Source organism: Temnothorax americanus, unplaced genomic scaffold (assembly GCF_048541705.1).
Source record: "Temnothorax americanus isolate GAGA-0224 unplaced genomic scaffold, ASM4854170v1 Scaffold65, whole genome shotgun sequence".
Lineage (NCBI taxonomy): Eukaryota > Metazoa > Arthropoda > Insecta > Hymenoptera > Formicidae > Temnothorax > Temnothorax americanus.
The window spans coordinates 169,291-182,397 of NW_027509787.1; the positions used below are offsets into that span (position 1 = coordinate 169,291).

General features: G+C 40.0%; 1 protein-coding gene across 1 annotated transcript in view; it reads left to right on the plus strand.

The window, feature by feature from the left end:
* The window catches only part of Trp (transient receptor potential), a 207,921-nt gene that overhangs the window by 122,684 nt on the left and 72,130 nt on the right, over positions 1-13,107 (plus strand). The window contains exon 16 of the mRNA XM_077421230.1: positions 1,356-1,778. Coding sequence (XP_077277356.1) covers positions 1,356-1,778 — 423 coding nt within the window. The remainder of the gene's footprint in view (positions 1-1,355; positions 1,779-13,107) is intronic.

A 13,107-nucleotide genomic window follows, 5' to 3' on the forward strand; every position in this document is an offset into this window, starting at 1 on the left:
CCCGTTTTTTCTTCTTTCGTCGCTCCGTATAAAAAGTTGCATTGTGTAAAAATATTTAATATCTGTAACAGAAATAATTTGTTATAGCAGAGAATAGTTAGAATATTGAAAAGTGACACCTCGTGACACCTTGTTTCGCGTGGAAAGTGTTGCGTGGAGGCAATAGGTTCCGCCCCCTTACGGGGGGCTCCACTATTGTTAAACTAGACACATATTGTGCTTTCAAAGTACATGCATTGGCTTTCCACGCGTGAAAAGTTGTAAACCCATGTGGCATCTTGTTTCATATCGACAACATATATCAAAGTCACTGAAATCGGTGAGGTCGCCCTTAATCTAAAGTTTTATCAACTTTAACACTGTACATCTCGAAAATCAGAGCAGTTAGCCCTATAAGGCCTATTTTTTGTTCAGCATTAAAAGTACTACTAGAAACCATCATCAAATTAAAACGCTAGGATTATCGGAATCTAACCTATTAAATATATTTATTTACAATCTTTCAAAAATATTTTTGGAAATGTTTTTCTGACATGATCTGGCGAACACAAAAACATTTAAAAAATATTTTTGTAAATTATTATAATCTTCCTAAAAAATATTTTAAAAATATTCTAAATATATTAGATGTATTGTACGGAATACTCTTTTGTACCATCTTTATTTTCATACCTTAAAAAATTGAAAATTAAAAAAGGATCAATAAAATTCTAGCTTTTCTTTTTCAACTAATTAAAAAAGGATAAAGAATTTTACTTTATATACCCCAAGGGGCCTTAAAGGGCGTTTTGATGGGACGTACCCAACCCTAACCTCTAATTCATCCACTACCTTACTGTTTCCTCCTTTGGACCAACGGTTTAACGTCTCTTCCGAAAGACGGAGCCCAGTTTTTTCCGCATCTTGCACGGAGGGGCGCGGTTTTTCGGAAAAAAAACTTTTCCATGTTACATGGCTCTAGTGGACTCGAACCTGGTTCCTCAGATTACGAGTCTGGCGCTCTACCACTAGACCACACCGCCGCCCCTTTTTCAACTAATTATAATTTATAGCAAACATTTTGATTGATTTATAAATACAAAATATGAATTGTCTTCTTCAAACTTATTTAATTAAATAAAAAAGATTCACTAACATATAAACATTTGTTTAATTTGAGCACCAAATTTCGTTGCATGCTTGACAATATAAATAGCATGACAGATATATAGTTGCAATAAAAATGATAAAGTTAGTACTTTTCTTTTGTAAACTTGTGTTCACACACAATTGGAAATATTTCGTTCTTTAAAATAATGCATTTTAAAAGCGATTATAATAATACTTATAGACTAAAATTTTGCATATTTTTGAAGTACCCGGCAAAAAAGGCAGAGTAATGGAGCGTCGACTTCAGAAGGATTTCCAGATCGGTATCGTGGAAGGCATCGTGCAAGCTGTTATTCAGAGCGAGAAGGAGCCGAAGGATGTTTTCAGTCAAATCGCAAAAGCAATTGGACGAAAAGGAAGCGGCGCTGATAAAAAAGACTGGAACGCCGTGGTGAGACAGAGCACTATCGCCAGAGATCCTATTGGGAGTACGAACGAAGCGGTGCAACGTCAAACCCGTCGTAGTTTACGTCGCCAGCTGCGACACCAACCGAACTCCGACCTAGCATCCATGGATCCAAAACGGCTGGTGGATTATAATCCAAACCTCTCGGACTTCACGCCAGTTACTAGGATAGCCTATGCCAAGTTCATGCTAAGCAAGAATAAACCGGATGAGCAAACCAACGGTAAATTTGCATTTAAATTCTTTATCAACATTGGTGTTCCCTAATCTCTTTTTTAGTTTCAATTTAAAGTTTCCTTGCAAAGATAATGTCGAAATAATTTTTATATAGTATTAGCTTGATACATCCGTGCACCCGCATACCGTGCTTCGCTACGGTATGCGAAAAATTCTATAATTTATCCCTGAATGTAGATTTACCCCTTTAAAGCAAAAACATGAATTATGTTTTTAAGCATTTGTATGGGTAATCTTTGTAAGCAAGAACCAAGTTGATATCTCACCAAGCTTAAGAGATATTGAGAAATCCGTGAAAATACATTTTACCCCTTTTCACTCCGTTAAGAGTCGAATTTCTAAAAATTTCTTCTTAGTGGATGCTTACGTCATAGAAGGAATATACTCTCCGAATTTTACGTTTCTAGGATTAAGGATTTGGGCTGGGCGTTGAAGAGTCAGTCAGTCAGTCAAAACATTTGTTTTTATATATAGATAGATAAATATCCCTGATAGAAATTTTAAATAGATTTTACTAAAAATATAATGAAATTTTATTGAAATTCTCTCTCAATTGATCCCATTGTTATTCCATCAATATTTCATAAAAAATTCAATTTTTTTAGTTAAATTTAGTAAAGAACCTCGCCCATTTTTGCTTCCTCATAGAGGAAACTTTTGTGATGGTGGAAAAAAAAATTTCTCGAAATTTTGATGGAAATAGGTTTAGAATGTTCCAAAATGTCGAGAAATCACATTAGTAGAAAATGTCCGGAAGTATGTATGTATGTGGGTGTGTGCGTGCGTGCGTGCGTGCGTGCGTGCGTGCGTGCGTGCGTGCGTGCGTGCGTGCGTGCGTGCGTGCGTGCGTGCGTGCGTGCGTGCGTGAGTGCGTGTGTGTGTGTGTGCAGATTTTTGTACATACATGCATTTACTTCTACAATTTTTTAGATACCGGGCTGAAATTTTACACACAAATAGAGTATCATAGAAAATATGTTTTTCTCTAATTTTCTTAAAACCCATCAAACGGTAACGTGTGTGAAGTTGGCCCCGCACTTTTTGAATTCTGTATTTTTAATAATTGTGCAACATTGTGCTACGTTTGTGCTGTATTGTGCCGCAAACCGCAACTCTGTAACTCAAAGCGTACTCGAAAAAATTAAAAAACGGCCAGACAGCACATAAAACTAAAAAATGACGAAAAGATGTCTTTTTATAGTCATCTTTTTGGCTAGACGAAAAGATGTCTAAAAGATGACAAAAAGATATTTTTTTATAGTTATATCTATGTATCACGAAAAATATTAGAGCTAAATATCTTTTATCCTAGTGCGTAAGGATTTTTGCTTACGTCGTGGCAGCGCATGTTACTAGCGCTCGCCCGAGCAAAAATTTTCTAAGTTTCCTCACGGCGAGTTGCATTCACGCCGCGGTCGTTACCTCCGGCGCCGCCCGAGTGAAAATTTTCTAAATTTCCTCGCGGCGTGTGGCTTTCGCCGGGACGAATCGGTACGGCGTCCAAGTTCTCTCGGATTGTTTTATTGGCTACAAATAAACTTGAGTTGATCTTTATAAAATATAAGAGCTAACTATGAGTCGGCCATATATTTGAATGAAAATGTTGCAGAGATGTCTTTTTTAAAGATATAATGAGATACATATCGAGTAATGTGTGTGTGTGATATCCTGCAGATATTCTATAAATATCTAAAGATAAGATATCTCAGATTTGACTTAAAATTGTAGGCATAAAGATATCTGGCTATATCTTAAATATATTTTGCTGTTTGGGATCTTTCTCGCATTTAAAATACAACCAGCCGCGTATATCAGCAGACCCCCTGTGGGGCGAAAAGTAGATTCAGTTTCGAAACCTCTATTATCATTAATAAAAATTGTTCTTTTAAACGAGAAGAGCAAACGCTTGTTAAACGCTCAATAGAGACTGCATGCAGTTTCCAATAATAAAAGTAGGCTCTGCGGCCCACTTGACGCCACAAATGGTTTGAAACGTTTTTCTTCTCCTTTTTTTTCATTAAAAAAAGAAGAGGAGTGCTTCCAAGCATTTGTAGCGTCAAGTGGACCGTAGCCGTAAACGCCTATTATATGCTTAACAGAGGATCTAAAATGTTTTAAAGAACTCTCAGAGTAAACGTCATACGTCATGTAAATGCTGTGCAAACTCTCAAAAACGCTATGTACAAACGCCTTTCAAACGCTGCAGTGTGCGAATTTTCGCTCTATGAAATCTTTACTGACCGTTTTCAAACTTTTAACGAACTCCCGCAAACGCTCACGTAAACGCTAAAGAAACGTTTACGAAACATCTCATTTTCGCCAGGGGATGCAATCTATATAAAAGTAACTATATTGAGTATGTTTCCATCAAGAGTTAGAATCGGGTCAGAGTCGGGTTAGACCACAGACATAGGAAGATATACACCGAACGTAAGCTTGCGGGGGTACGGATAAGCGCGGTAAGGGCGGGTTAGGTGTGGATTCGGCTATTTCCGTAGGTACGGTTCGGATATGTTCGGCGTTTGGACCAAAGCCGTAGTCATAGACATAACGCGCACAATAGAGCACATATTAGAAAAAAGAATAAGTATTAAGTATTAGAATATGCAAATATAGGAATATTCGTGTGTGCGTAATAAATAGTAAATATTAGATTAATGTAAATTTAGGACTATTCCTATATATTTATATCTTATATTTTATTCTTTTCCATTGTGCGTTACGTTTATATTATTTCTAAATCCGATTCCTAATATTTTTAATATTTATTCTTATTATATTAAATATTAGAAATCGGAATTAAAAATAATATTAAATAGAAATATAATAATAGAAATAATATGTGTGTGCGCATATATATAATATACATATGGTTTGTGAATTTTTTCTGATTCTTTGTAATACTTTAAGTAGGGAAAATAGCGTTATCTCAGTGCCCACGTAGGTCTGTTACATACAACACTATTTTCCTTACTCAAAGTATTACAAAAAATTTGAAAAAATTCACAAAACATCTATCTACATTATAATTAACAATTTTATAGTCATTTGAGAAACATTGTTATAATATTTTATTTGTAATAAATTTTGAATAAAAATAAAGAAAAAAGATGGTTTTTTTAATGTGTAATTTATTTTTGTACAGAAAAAAAAAATTTTTTTTAAGATTAGCAGCAGATGTATATGATGACGTAATTATTTACAAAAAGACCCCACTCGCCAATGACTTTGACCTTTTTTTTATTTTTTTTTATTTTTTTATAACGGGAGAAATTCACACGAATACCCCCTCCCCCGGGGTGGGGAGGGCGGTTATGGAACTTTAATCCACTAAAAACCCCCTCGAATGTCCCTCACGGCGCTTTTTGGGGAGGCCCCGGGAATCACAAGTATACCTTCCGTGAGCCTCCCCACGCCTAGCCCTGCCGGGCTTGAACTAACTCGTGACGGGTGAGGGGACACTATCCTCACCCGTCACCCTCCCCCCTTTGAGGGTTGCTTTCGCAGCGGGCAAGCAGCTGTCTCCGACTGCTCACCCACCCCCTGGAGCGAGTGGGGGGAGGAGTAATGACATATGTTGTCAAAATCACCCTCCTGAGTGACCTTCAAAAGGTTTTAGCCAGCGGTCGTTTTTTATTAAAAAGTTATTAACAAAAAAAGTTTGAAAAATAAGGCAGTTATTTTGAGTATTGAAAGGAATTAAACTAGACACATAGTATGCTTTCAAAGTACATACGTGGGCTTTCCACGCGTGGAAAGTTGTAAACCCATATGGCACCTCGTTTCGCGTGGAAAGTTTATGCGTGGAGGCAGTAGGTTCCACCCCTTTACGGGGGGCTCTACTATTATTAAACTAGACACATAAATAGTGTGTCTTCAAAGTACATGCGTGGGTTTTTTTGTTGCGCTCTGCTACACATGATGGTGTGGGGTCACCACCATGTGCAGCAGAGCACAACAAGAACTAGCCCACGCATGTACTTTGAAGGCACACTATGTGTCTAGTTTAATAGTAGTGGACTGCCTCCAAGCATACACTTTACACGCGAAACGAGGTGTCACATAAATTTACAACTTTTCACGAGTGTAAAGTCTACGTCAAAGGCACCCTGCAACCCCCCCCCTTTTTGGTGTGTGTGTGTGTATGTGTGTTGTGTGTGTGTGCACGCGTGTGCTATTATTGAATAATTTTTACAAAACAAAAACTTTAATGTTTTGTAACTTTTGAACGGATCGTGACCGCCACTTTTTTCAAGATCAAGGTTACTCAGGGTCATGACCTTGACAACGTATTTCAAGGTCAAGGTCATTGGCGAGTGGGGTCTTTTTGTAAATAATTACCCACCATCGCTTTTCGGTGGATTATAATTATTGATGTGTAACGCTTCCGGTCACTTTTGTCGCCTGTCATTGTTTTCTGGGAATCTAAACAAATAATTGGTAAAATATAATCATATAAATTTCATATATAACTTAAACAAAAAGCGAAGGCATATTCATGTATACATACACGACGCACGTATGTTGTCGAGCGTTCGAACGTTTCCAAATCTAACCGAAGTTTGCGAACTTACACAACTCCCATTTCGCATGATCGTACGCCCCCTTGCCCACAGTACACTTTACGCTCGGTCTATCTTCCTATGTCTGTGGGTCAGACAGAGTCGAATTGGTGAGCGCTTTTACGGTGGAAACACCAAACTCGAATCTGAACTCTATCCAACAAAATTTTAAGGTAAGGTCCAAATGAGGTTCGGTGGAAATATCGACATAGTATAGACACTATAGACTACGCGATCTTTACATAAACATTTTCAAAAAGTGTCCGGTAGAGTTGACCTCTACCTCGTTTCCTCTTTGTCTATATACTATTTAATAGAAAGACAGCTTGACCTCTACCAGTTGCTATCTTTTTTCTTTCACTGGTGTGAGTCACCAGTCATATTTTTCTATACTTGAGCGCAGTCCATACTATATGTTGATGGGTGGAAACGACAAGAGTCGAGTTAAAGTTATTGTAGTGTTGCCAACGGGATAACCTTTGTGCTAATTTTCGTCGCCGATCTTGAAATAAAAAATAATTGTTATGGACTTCTTAAGGAACAACAGTCTATTGCTTGGATATACATATAATACTGTTGCGCTGCGCTCAGCTATTTCTTAAGCACTCGCGTTCGCGGCGCGCACTCCCGGATTTGCGCAAGAAATAAGCACTCTTTTAAAAAGGAGAAACTCAGGTTTATTCAGGAAATACAAAGAAGGTTTGGAGAACAGATCCGAACGGTTTGAATCTCCAGATAAATCTGACAAGCGATAATAAATCAATAAATCCATATGTCCCGTTGTCAAGGGACGCGCTTCGGCTTGAAGCTACTCTTGAGCGAAGTTCAGCACGCAACGGAGGGGCGCAACAATACTTTATTGTGAGTCTCTTGTTACATGCTCTCGTGTCCCTGGCTAACGCTACTCTGAAGTCGTCGCTCTCAGATCGCTATCGCCACGCCACCTTACGTCCACTATCTTTAGTTATCTCAAGTCTCGTTTACACAGCCATAAACTTATAACTTCAATCATAACATCTCCTTTCTTTATAAAATAAAAAAATAAACATAACATTTCTCTTCTTTAAAAAAAAATAAAACTACAGCTCACCTATAATTAACTTATAAACTGTGAGCGATCTCTGTGTTCAAAATAAATGGTTGAGTTCTCTGTTCACCATGCATATACATAATCTTTTAAATAAGACAGTTTGTTAACAATTCTACCAGCCCTAGTTCTTACAATTGGTTTTTATTGTGTCGTAGTTTCCACAACAGATTGTTAAAGCTTTTCAGTTTCAATAGTATTACGGTTACTACTCTTAAGTTGATTTTCTGTAGAAGAATCTATGATATCAGTTTCTTCAAGAAATCTTTTTCCAACTGTAAGCGCTCTTCTGTTTCTTTCAATTACATTTCTTTGTTCTGTCTTTATCTTGTATGATCAAGGATTATCGGATAAACCAACTACTTTTCCTCCTTGATGAGGAAGTCAGTTGTTTTCACTATGTATTTTTACTGTATCACCGATTTTAATTTGTTTTTTTTTAGTTCTTTTGAGCCTCTATCAGAATATCTTTTTTGCATCACTTGTCTTCTCTCTAAGTCCTTAACAAACGCTTTTCTTTTGACCCCTGCTTTATTCCTATCCGGTATTATATTCCTTACTCTTCGACCATACAAGAGCTCCGCTGGTGTAACACCACTAGTATCAATTGGCATGTTTCTAAGCTGGAGCAATCCTAACTCTACATCTTTTCCTTTTTTGCAAAATTTTCTTTAATATTTTTTTTACTGTCTGAATATGCCTCTCAGCCAATCCGTTTGATTGATGATGAATTGGTGTTGTCACTATATGCTTAAAACCCCAATTGCTTGCAAATTGCTTAAACTTAGAACTTGAATATTGTGTACCAGAGTCTGAGTATAAAATTCGTCGTTTTTCATGTGTTACGTCCAACCTCGGGATTAAGAAGGAAAGGCTAACCAGAGGGGTCGGGGTAAAGAAAGACGCAATTTGATACAAATGTCGCTCGCAGATACGCGCTCTGAGACGCGTGGCACGAGCCGAGCGCACTTTTATGACTCAGGAAGGGTGAGCGTCCGTAAAGACGCTAGGACGCCTTTTGTGAGCGGTGCGATCGTCGGTCCCTTTTCGAGTCAGAGAATTTAATCCCTTTAACTCAGGATCGGACCTCGTGCAATTTCGAGAGAGGAATAAGTAGTGGGTAAGGTTTAAGTTATGAATGAATGCAGGTTGAAATAATTAATATTTAACATGAGGTAAACATTTATTACAATAATATAAGCTAGTTGAACAATAAATGAGAATTAGGGCGAATAACATTGAATACATTCATAAGTGTGAATGTCGGATGGATGTGTAACGTGTGTGCGTGTGTGTGTTCTAAGCTAGATTAATCGAGGGTAACTATTTCGGGTTCGGATAGTTCCTCGAGATCGAGAGTTGAGGCGGTCGAGGAGGTCGGGGACTGATTTCGGGAAGAGGAGGGAGAATCGGGAGGTTCTAGGAGGGCGGCGGGGTTGCGGTTGACGGGGACCACGCGAAAGGGGGCCACCCGACAGACAGGGCTGGAAGATACGGGAGCAGGGCGAGAGGGTAGGATGACAGGACGGGGAGGTTCGACAACGGGGCGATTTCCCTGTGATGAGCAGGGTTCCTCCGTAGGAATTGGTGGAGGGGGGGAGTGGGGAGTCGCAAAAAACCCGCGTTGTCCGATCCTTGAGGGAAATCAAGCTCCCATCGCGCCCGCTTGTTCCGACGATTCCTCTTCCGCTTGATCGAGCGAAGATTCTGGGTTTCGGGGGGTAGAACTTCCGAGTCCACTAAAATTATTTTATTTATTTAATGGTCGATCTTCGTCGTAACAGCTCGAGAGCATACAAAGAGATCGTTACGAGCTCAAGGTGCCAGTGAACCGGCTGAGTCCGCGACAGCGACGAAGACGCCGGGAGCCAAAACCCGACACGTTAGCCAGACCCGCGACAACGCCAACGACCGCTGCGGGACCAATGCCTACACCGGACGACCCAAACCCACGATAGTAATCTACCACGGGCTCAAGGTGTCAGTGAACCGGCTGGGTCCGCGACAGCGACGAAGACGCCGGGAGCCAAAAACCGATACATCAGCCAGGCCCGCGACAACGTCAACGACCGCCGCGAAACTATGCTTACACTGGACGACCCAAACCCATGATATAGTAAGATTGGTTATAATAAACTCCCAAGGATCCAACAATCAATAGACCACTTGAGAAGGGGGACGATAACGCGAAAGAGAAAAAGGATCAAGAGACTTACTACTTGGCGCTGGTCAGATTGGATTAGAATGGCTGGATCTTCTTGGTTGTGGATAGGCTCTCGTTGATACTCAATGAGTTTAAGTTCGCGCACAGAATTTAACTTAAAACTTGAGATCGGATCCGAATGTGATAAGGTTTGCAAACGGCAGAGAGGTGAAGTAAACTGAAGAGATCCACCGGGGTGAAGAAGTGAACCGCCTGAACAGGAGCTGAACTCAGAAAGAGAGTTCCGTGATGTCGCGATTTATATAGAAAAATGTAGAAAATGGAAAAGGTGGATTTCATGTGGGGTGTATCTGGTTTTTATTTAAAGAATTTTTGGTTGGCGGGATGTTTCTAATTATTATTTAGGGGAATTCTTATTGGGCGAGATGTTTCTCACCCAAGAACTAGATTTTAAGTTTCGCCTATCCTAGAAAGCTAGAGACGGTTATCGATTTTTCCGGTTTTCCATTGGTGAGTCCCCTCTTAAGGCCCCACTGTCTTATTGGGGGTGTAACCCATCGATTCTTCCAGTGACGCATTTGTTTTTCGGCTATCGCCGATTTCTCTTTTATTGAGGTTCCTCACTTATCTCGCGACCCTGTTTTTATGTTGACAGACAATCCATACTTTTCAATTTTAAGTGCAGTTTTATTGCAAACAGAAACTTCCGCCACGTGCTCTTAAGATTTCTAAAAGCACGTATTAGGTTTTGTTTCTATTTGTCGGAACATAGCACGGCCAGTTTTGAGTGAGTCGCGCGATATAATACAGATCTCCATCATCTCCCGTCTGGAGTTAAGGCTCCTTTCTGCGCGTCGTGTCGCCGTGTTTATAGTTATGGGCCAGACGAGGTTGACGAGAATCTGGTCACCATATCCCCCGTCTGTTAGTAATTTGTCATCTAAGAGGTTGCTTTTAGTTGCCCAAGCAAATGGGTAGTTTGATCATAAAAAAAATGAATGCGAGGAGATCTAACCTCACCCCGATCGATAACCGTACTCGGCTTGTTTATCCTAATTTTAGGGCTATCTTAGGTGCATAAGAATTCCCGCGAAAAAGGGATATCGTGAAATCCGCAGGACGTAACACCATGTCTCGCAAATATTTTCTTCAGTAAATCTATCGTCGTTTCCGCTGTTATATTATTTTGCTTATCTATTTTTATAATATTTACTGTAAGTATCTACTATAATAACGTATCGTTTCCTTAGCAAAAAAAATATATTAGTCGCCAGTATTTCCCATGGCTTTCTTGGTAACGCCTTCCTTAACATTAATTCTTTAAAGTTTGACCTTTGACACAATCTACAAGTATCACAATTATCAATTACATCTTCTATGTGTTGACATACCGGGCCAATACAACAGTTTCCTAGCTAACGCTTTACACTTTTCTTTTCCAAAATGCGCATGTTGGGGATTCCCCCAACTCCTGATTGTAAAAATTATGTCCGTCAGTTACATGGACCGCGAGATACGTTTCCCCTGCGATCTGTAGGTTCGTAAACGCCGAAAAGAGCCGATCCGCGCCGAAGGCGAGCGCGCATCAGCATGTCCCCACGCAGCTCGCCCGACAGCCGGCCTCCCTTCCAACGAACCCGCCGCGCCGGGTATTTAAGCCGGCGTTCCGACAGGAGCCGGCACTTCGTCTACTCGATAGATATCCGCTGTTCCCGGCGAAGTCTACCTTCCATATCTTAGGACGACACGCAAAACGAGGTCCAGCGTATGAGCCTCGACTGAGAGTTTTCAGGTGTCCCCGAACTCCATCCAACTTACTCCCGACGGCCATGGTCCAGCGAGGTCGAGCGTGCTCAGCCTCGTAACGAGGGTTCTCGTAGCCATCGCCCCGGGCATCCGCAATTCTCTACTGTACCGATTGCGTTTTCGCCCGCGTGCAAATGCAATACAACGGACCGCGCCGAGGAGTATAGAGTCGGAGAAAGCCGCGTTCCGCGTCCTGTACCGAGTGCATGTGCACCGCCATAAACTATCGCGTCAACCAAAGCTTGTAATCAACCGCGTTTTGGTAAAACCGCACTTTATGTAAAACCGCGCTTCAAAACTATAAAACACAGCGCGCCGAGTGCATTCGCACTACTTTGTCTGTACATCTCGCGTTTCGTCAGTTTTGTTTTTATACCGAATAAAGTTTTGTATATATTATAAGTCAATTGCTGTCTTTGGGCCTTCCACTCAACTTCCTGACCGGCGATCGAGTCCGCGTTTAGCTGAACCCCCGGTCGTCTCATAGTTAAAAGGCTGAGCGGAGCCGTTCGTGATATCTCGCGTTCTCGCGGAACGGATTTGGCAATTCGTTCGGCGCGTTTATTGCGCGCCCGAACAGCGCATAATGTATATTTTTTAACATTAGTGGTCTGCATACAGTGCATACACGAGGTACTACTATATATGAGTTTTTATATATTATTTCTTTGCTCTCACTCAATTCCTCTTTATATGAATAATACGGTTTAGCGCTTTCACACATGCCTCATACTTATTTTCAGGCCAACCTTCATGCACGAATATATTTTAACACACTTTGCAATTCATCATCATTGCTCGTTTTTTCTTTTATGTCATCTAATCTAGTATCTGATACATTCAAACTTTGTTCAATTATTGCAACAAATGCCTCTATCTTTTTCTCTTTTAAATTACTGGAATCTTTTAAATGAGAACTACTTAAATGATCTGCTACTAAAATTTCTTTGCCAGAAATATATTTTAACTCAAAAGCAAAATTATGCAAGCTAACTCATTCTTTGCAACCGCGGAGGACATTTATTCATCGGTTCTTTAAAGATAAAAATCAGCGGCTTGTGATCAGTTTCTACCGTAAATTGTTGCCCAAACAAATATTGATTAAATTTTATACATCCAAATACTATGGCAAGACATTCTTTTTCAATTTGACTATACATCTTTTCTGTAAGTGTCAACGCTTTTGATCCATAAGCCACTGGCTTACCCTCTTGAAAAATTACACATCTCTCTTTTAAGTCTCCAAAGTTGCAACTGCACTCAATTTCTTCAAATCGGTAATATATGCGTCAAAAGTCTCGCCTTTGTGCTGATTTCGTGTGAAAAATACATGTGCATTCACACTCTCGTTTTTCTGTAGGACGAAATAATCTTCAAATCTCTGGATTACGACATTAAAATTTGTCTTTTCTTTTTCCGTCAGTGTGAATGTGTTATACACATCGATACAGGTATCACCAATGCTATGCAAAAGTAATGCTACTTGTACATTACTTTTCGCCAGTCATGCGATCTGCTTCTGATGCCGTTCTGTAGATGAGAAATCTCTGCTTTCACCGTTTGAAGTCTTCAGCCGTCATATTGCTTAGATTTTCTGGGATTTTAAATCCCAACATTCTCGAACCTTCGTTTTGCGTCGCCATCTTGTCGTTCTTACACACATTGATACTGTCCTTTTATTAAAGACAAAGACTTT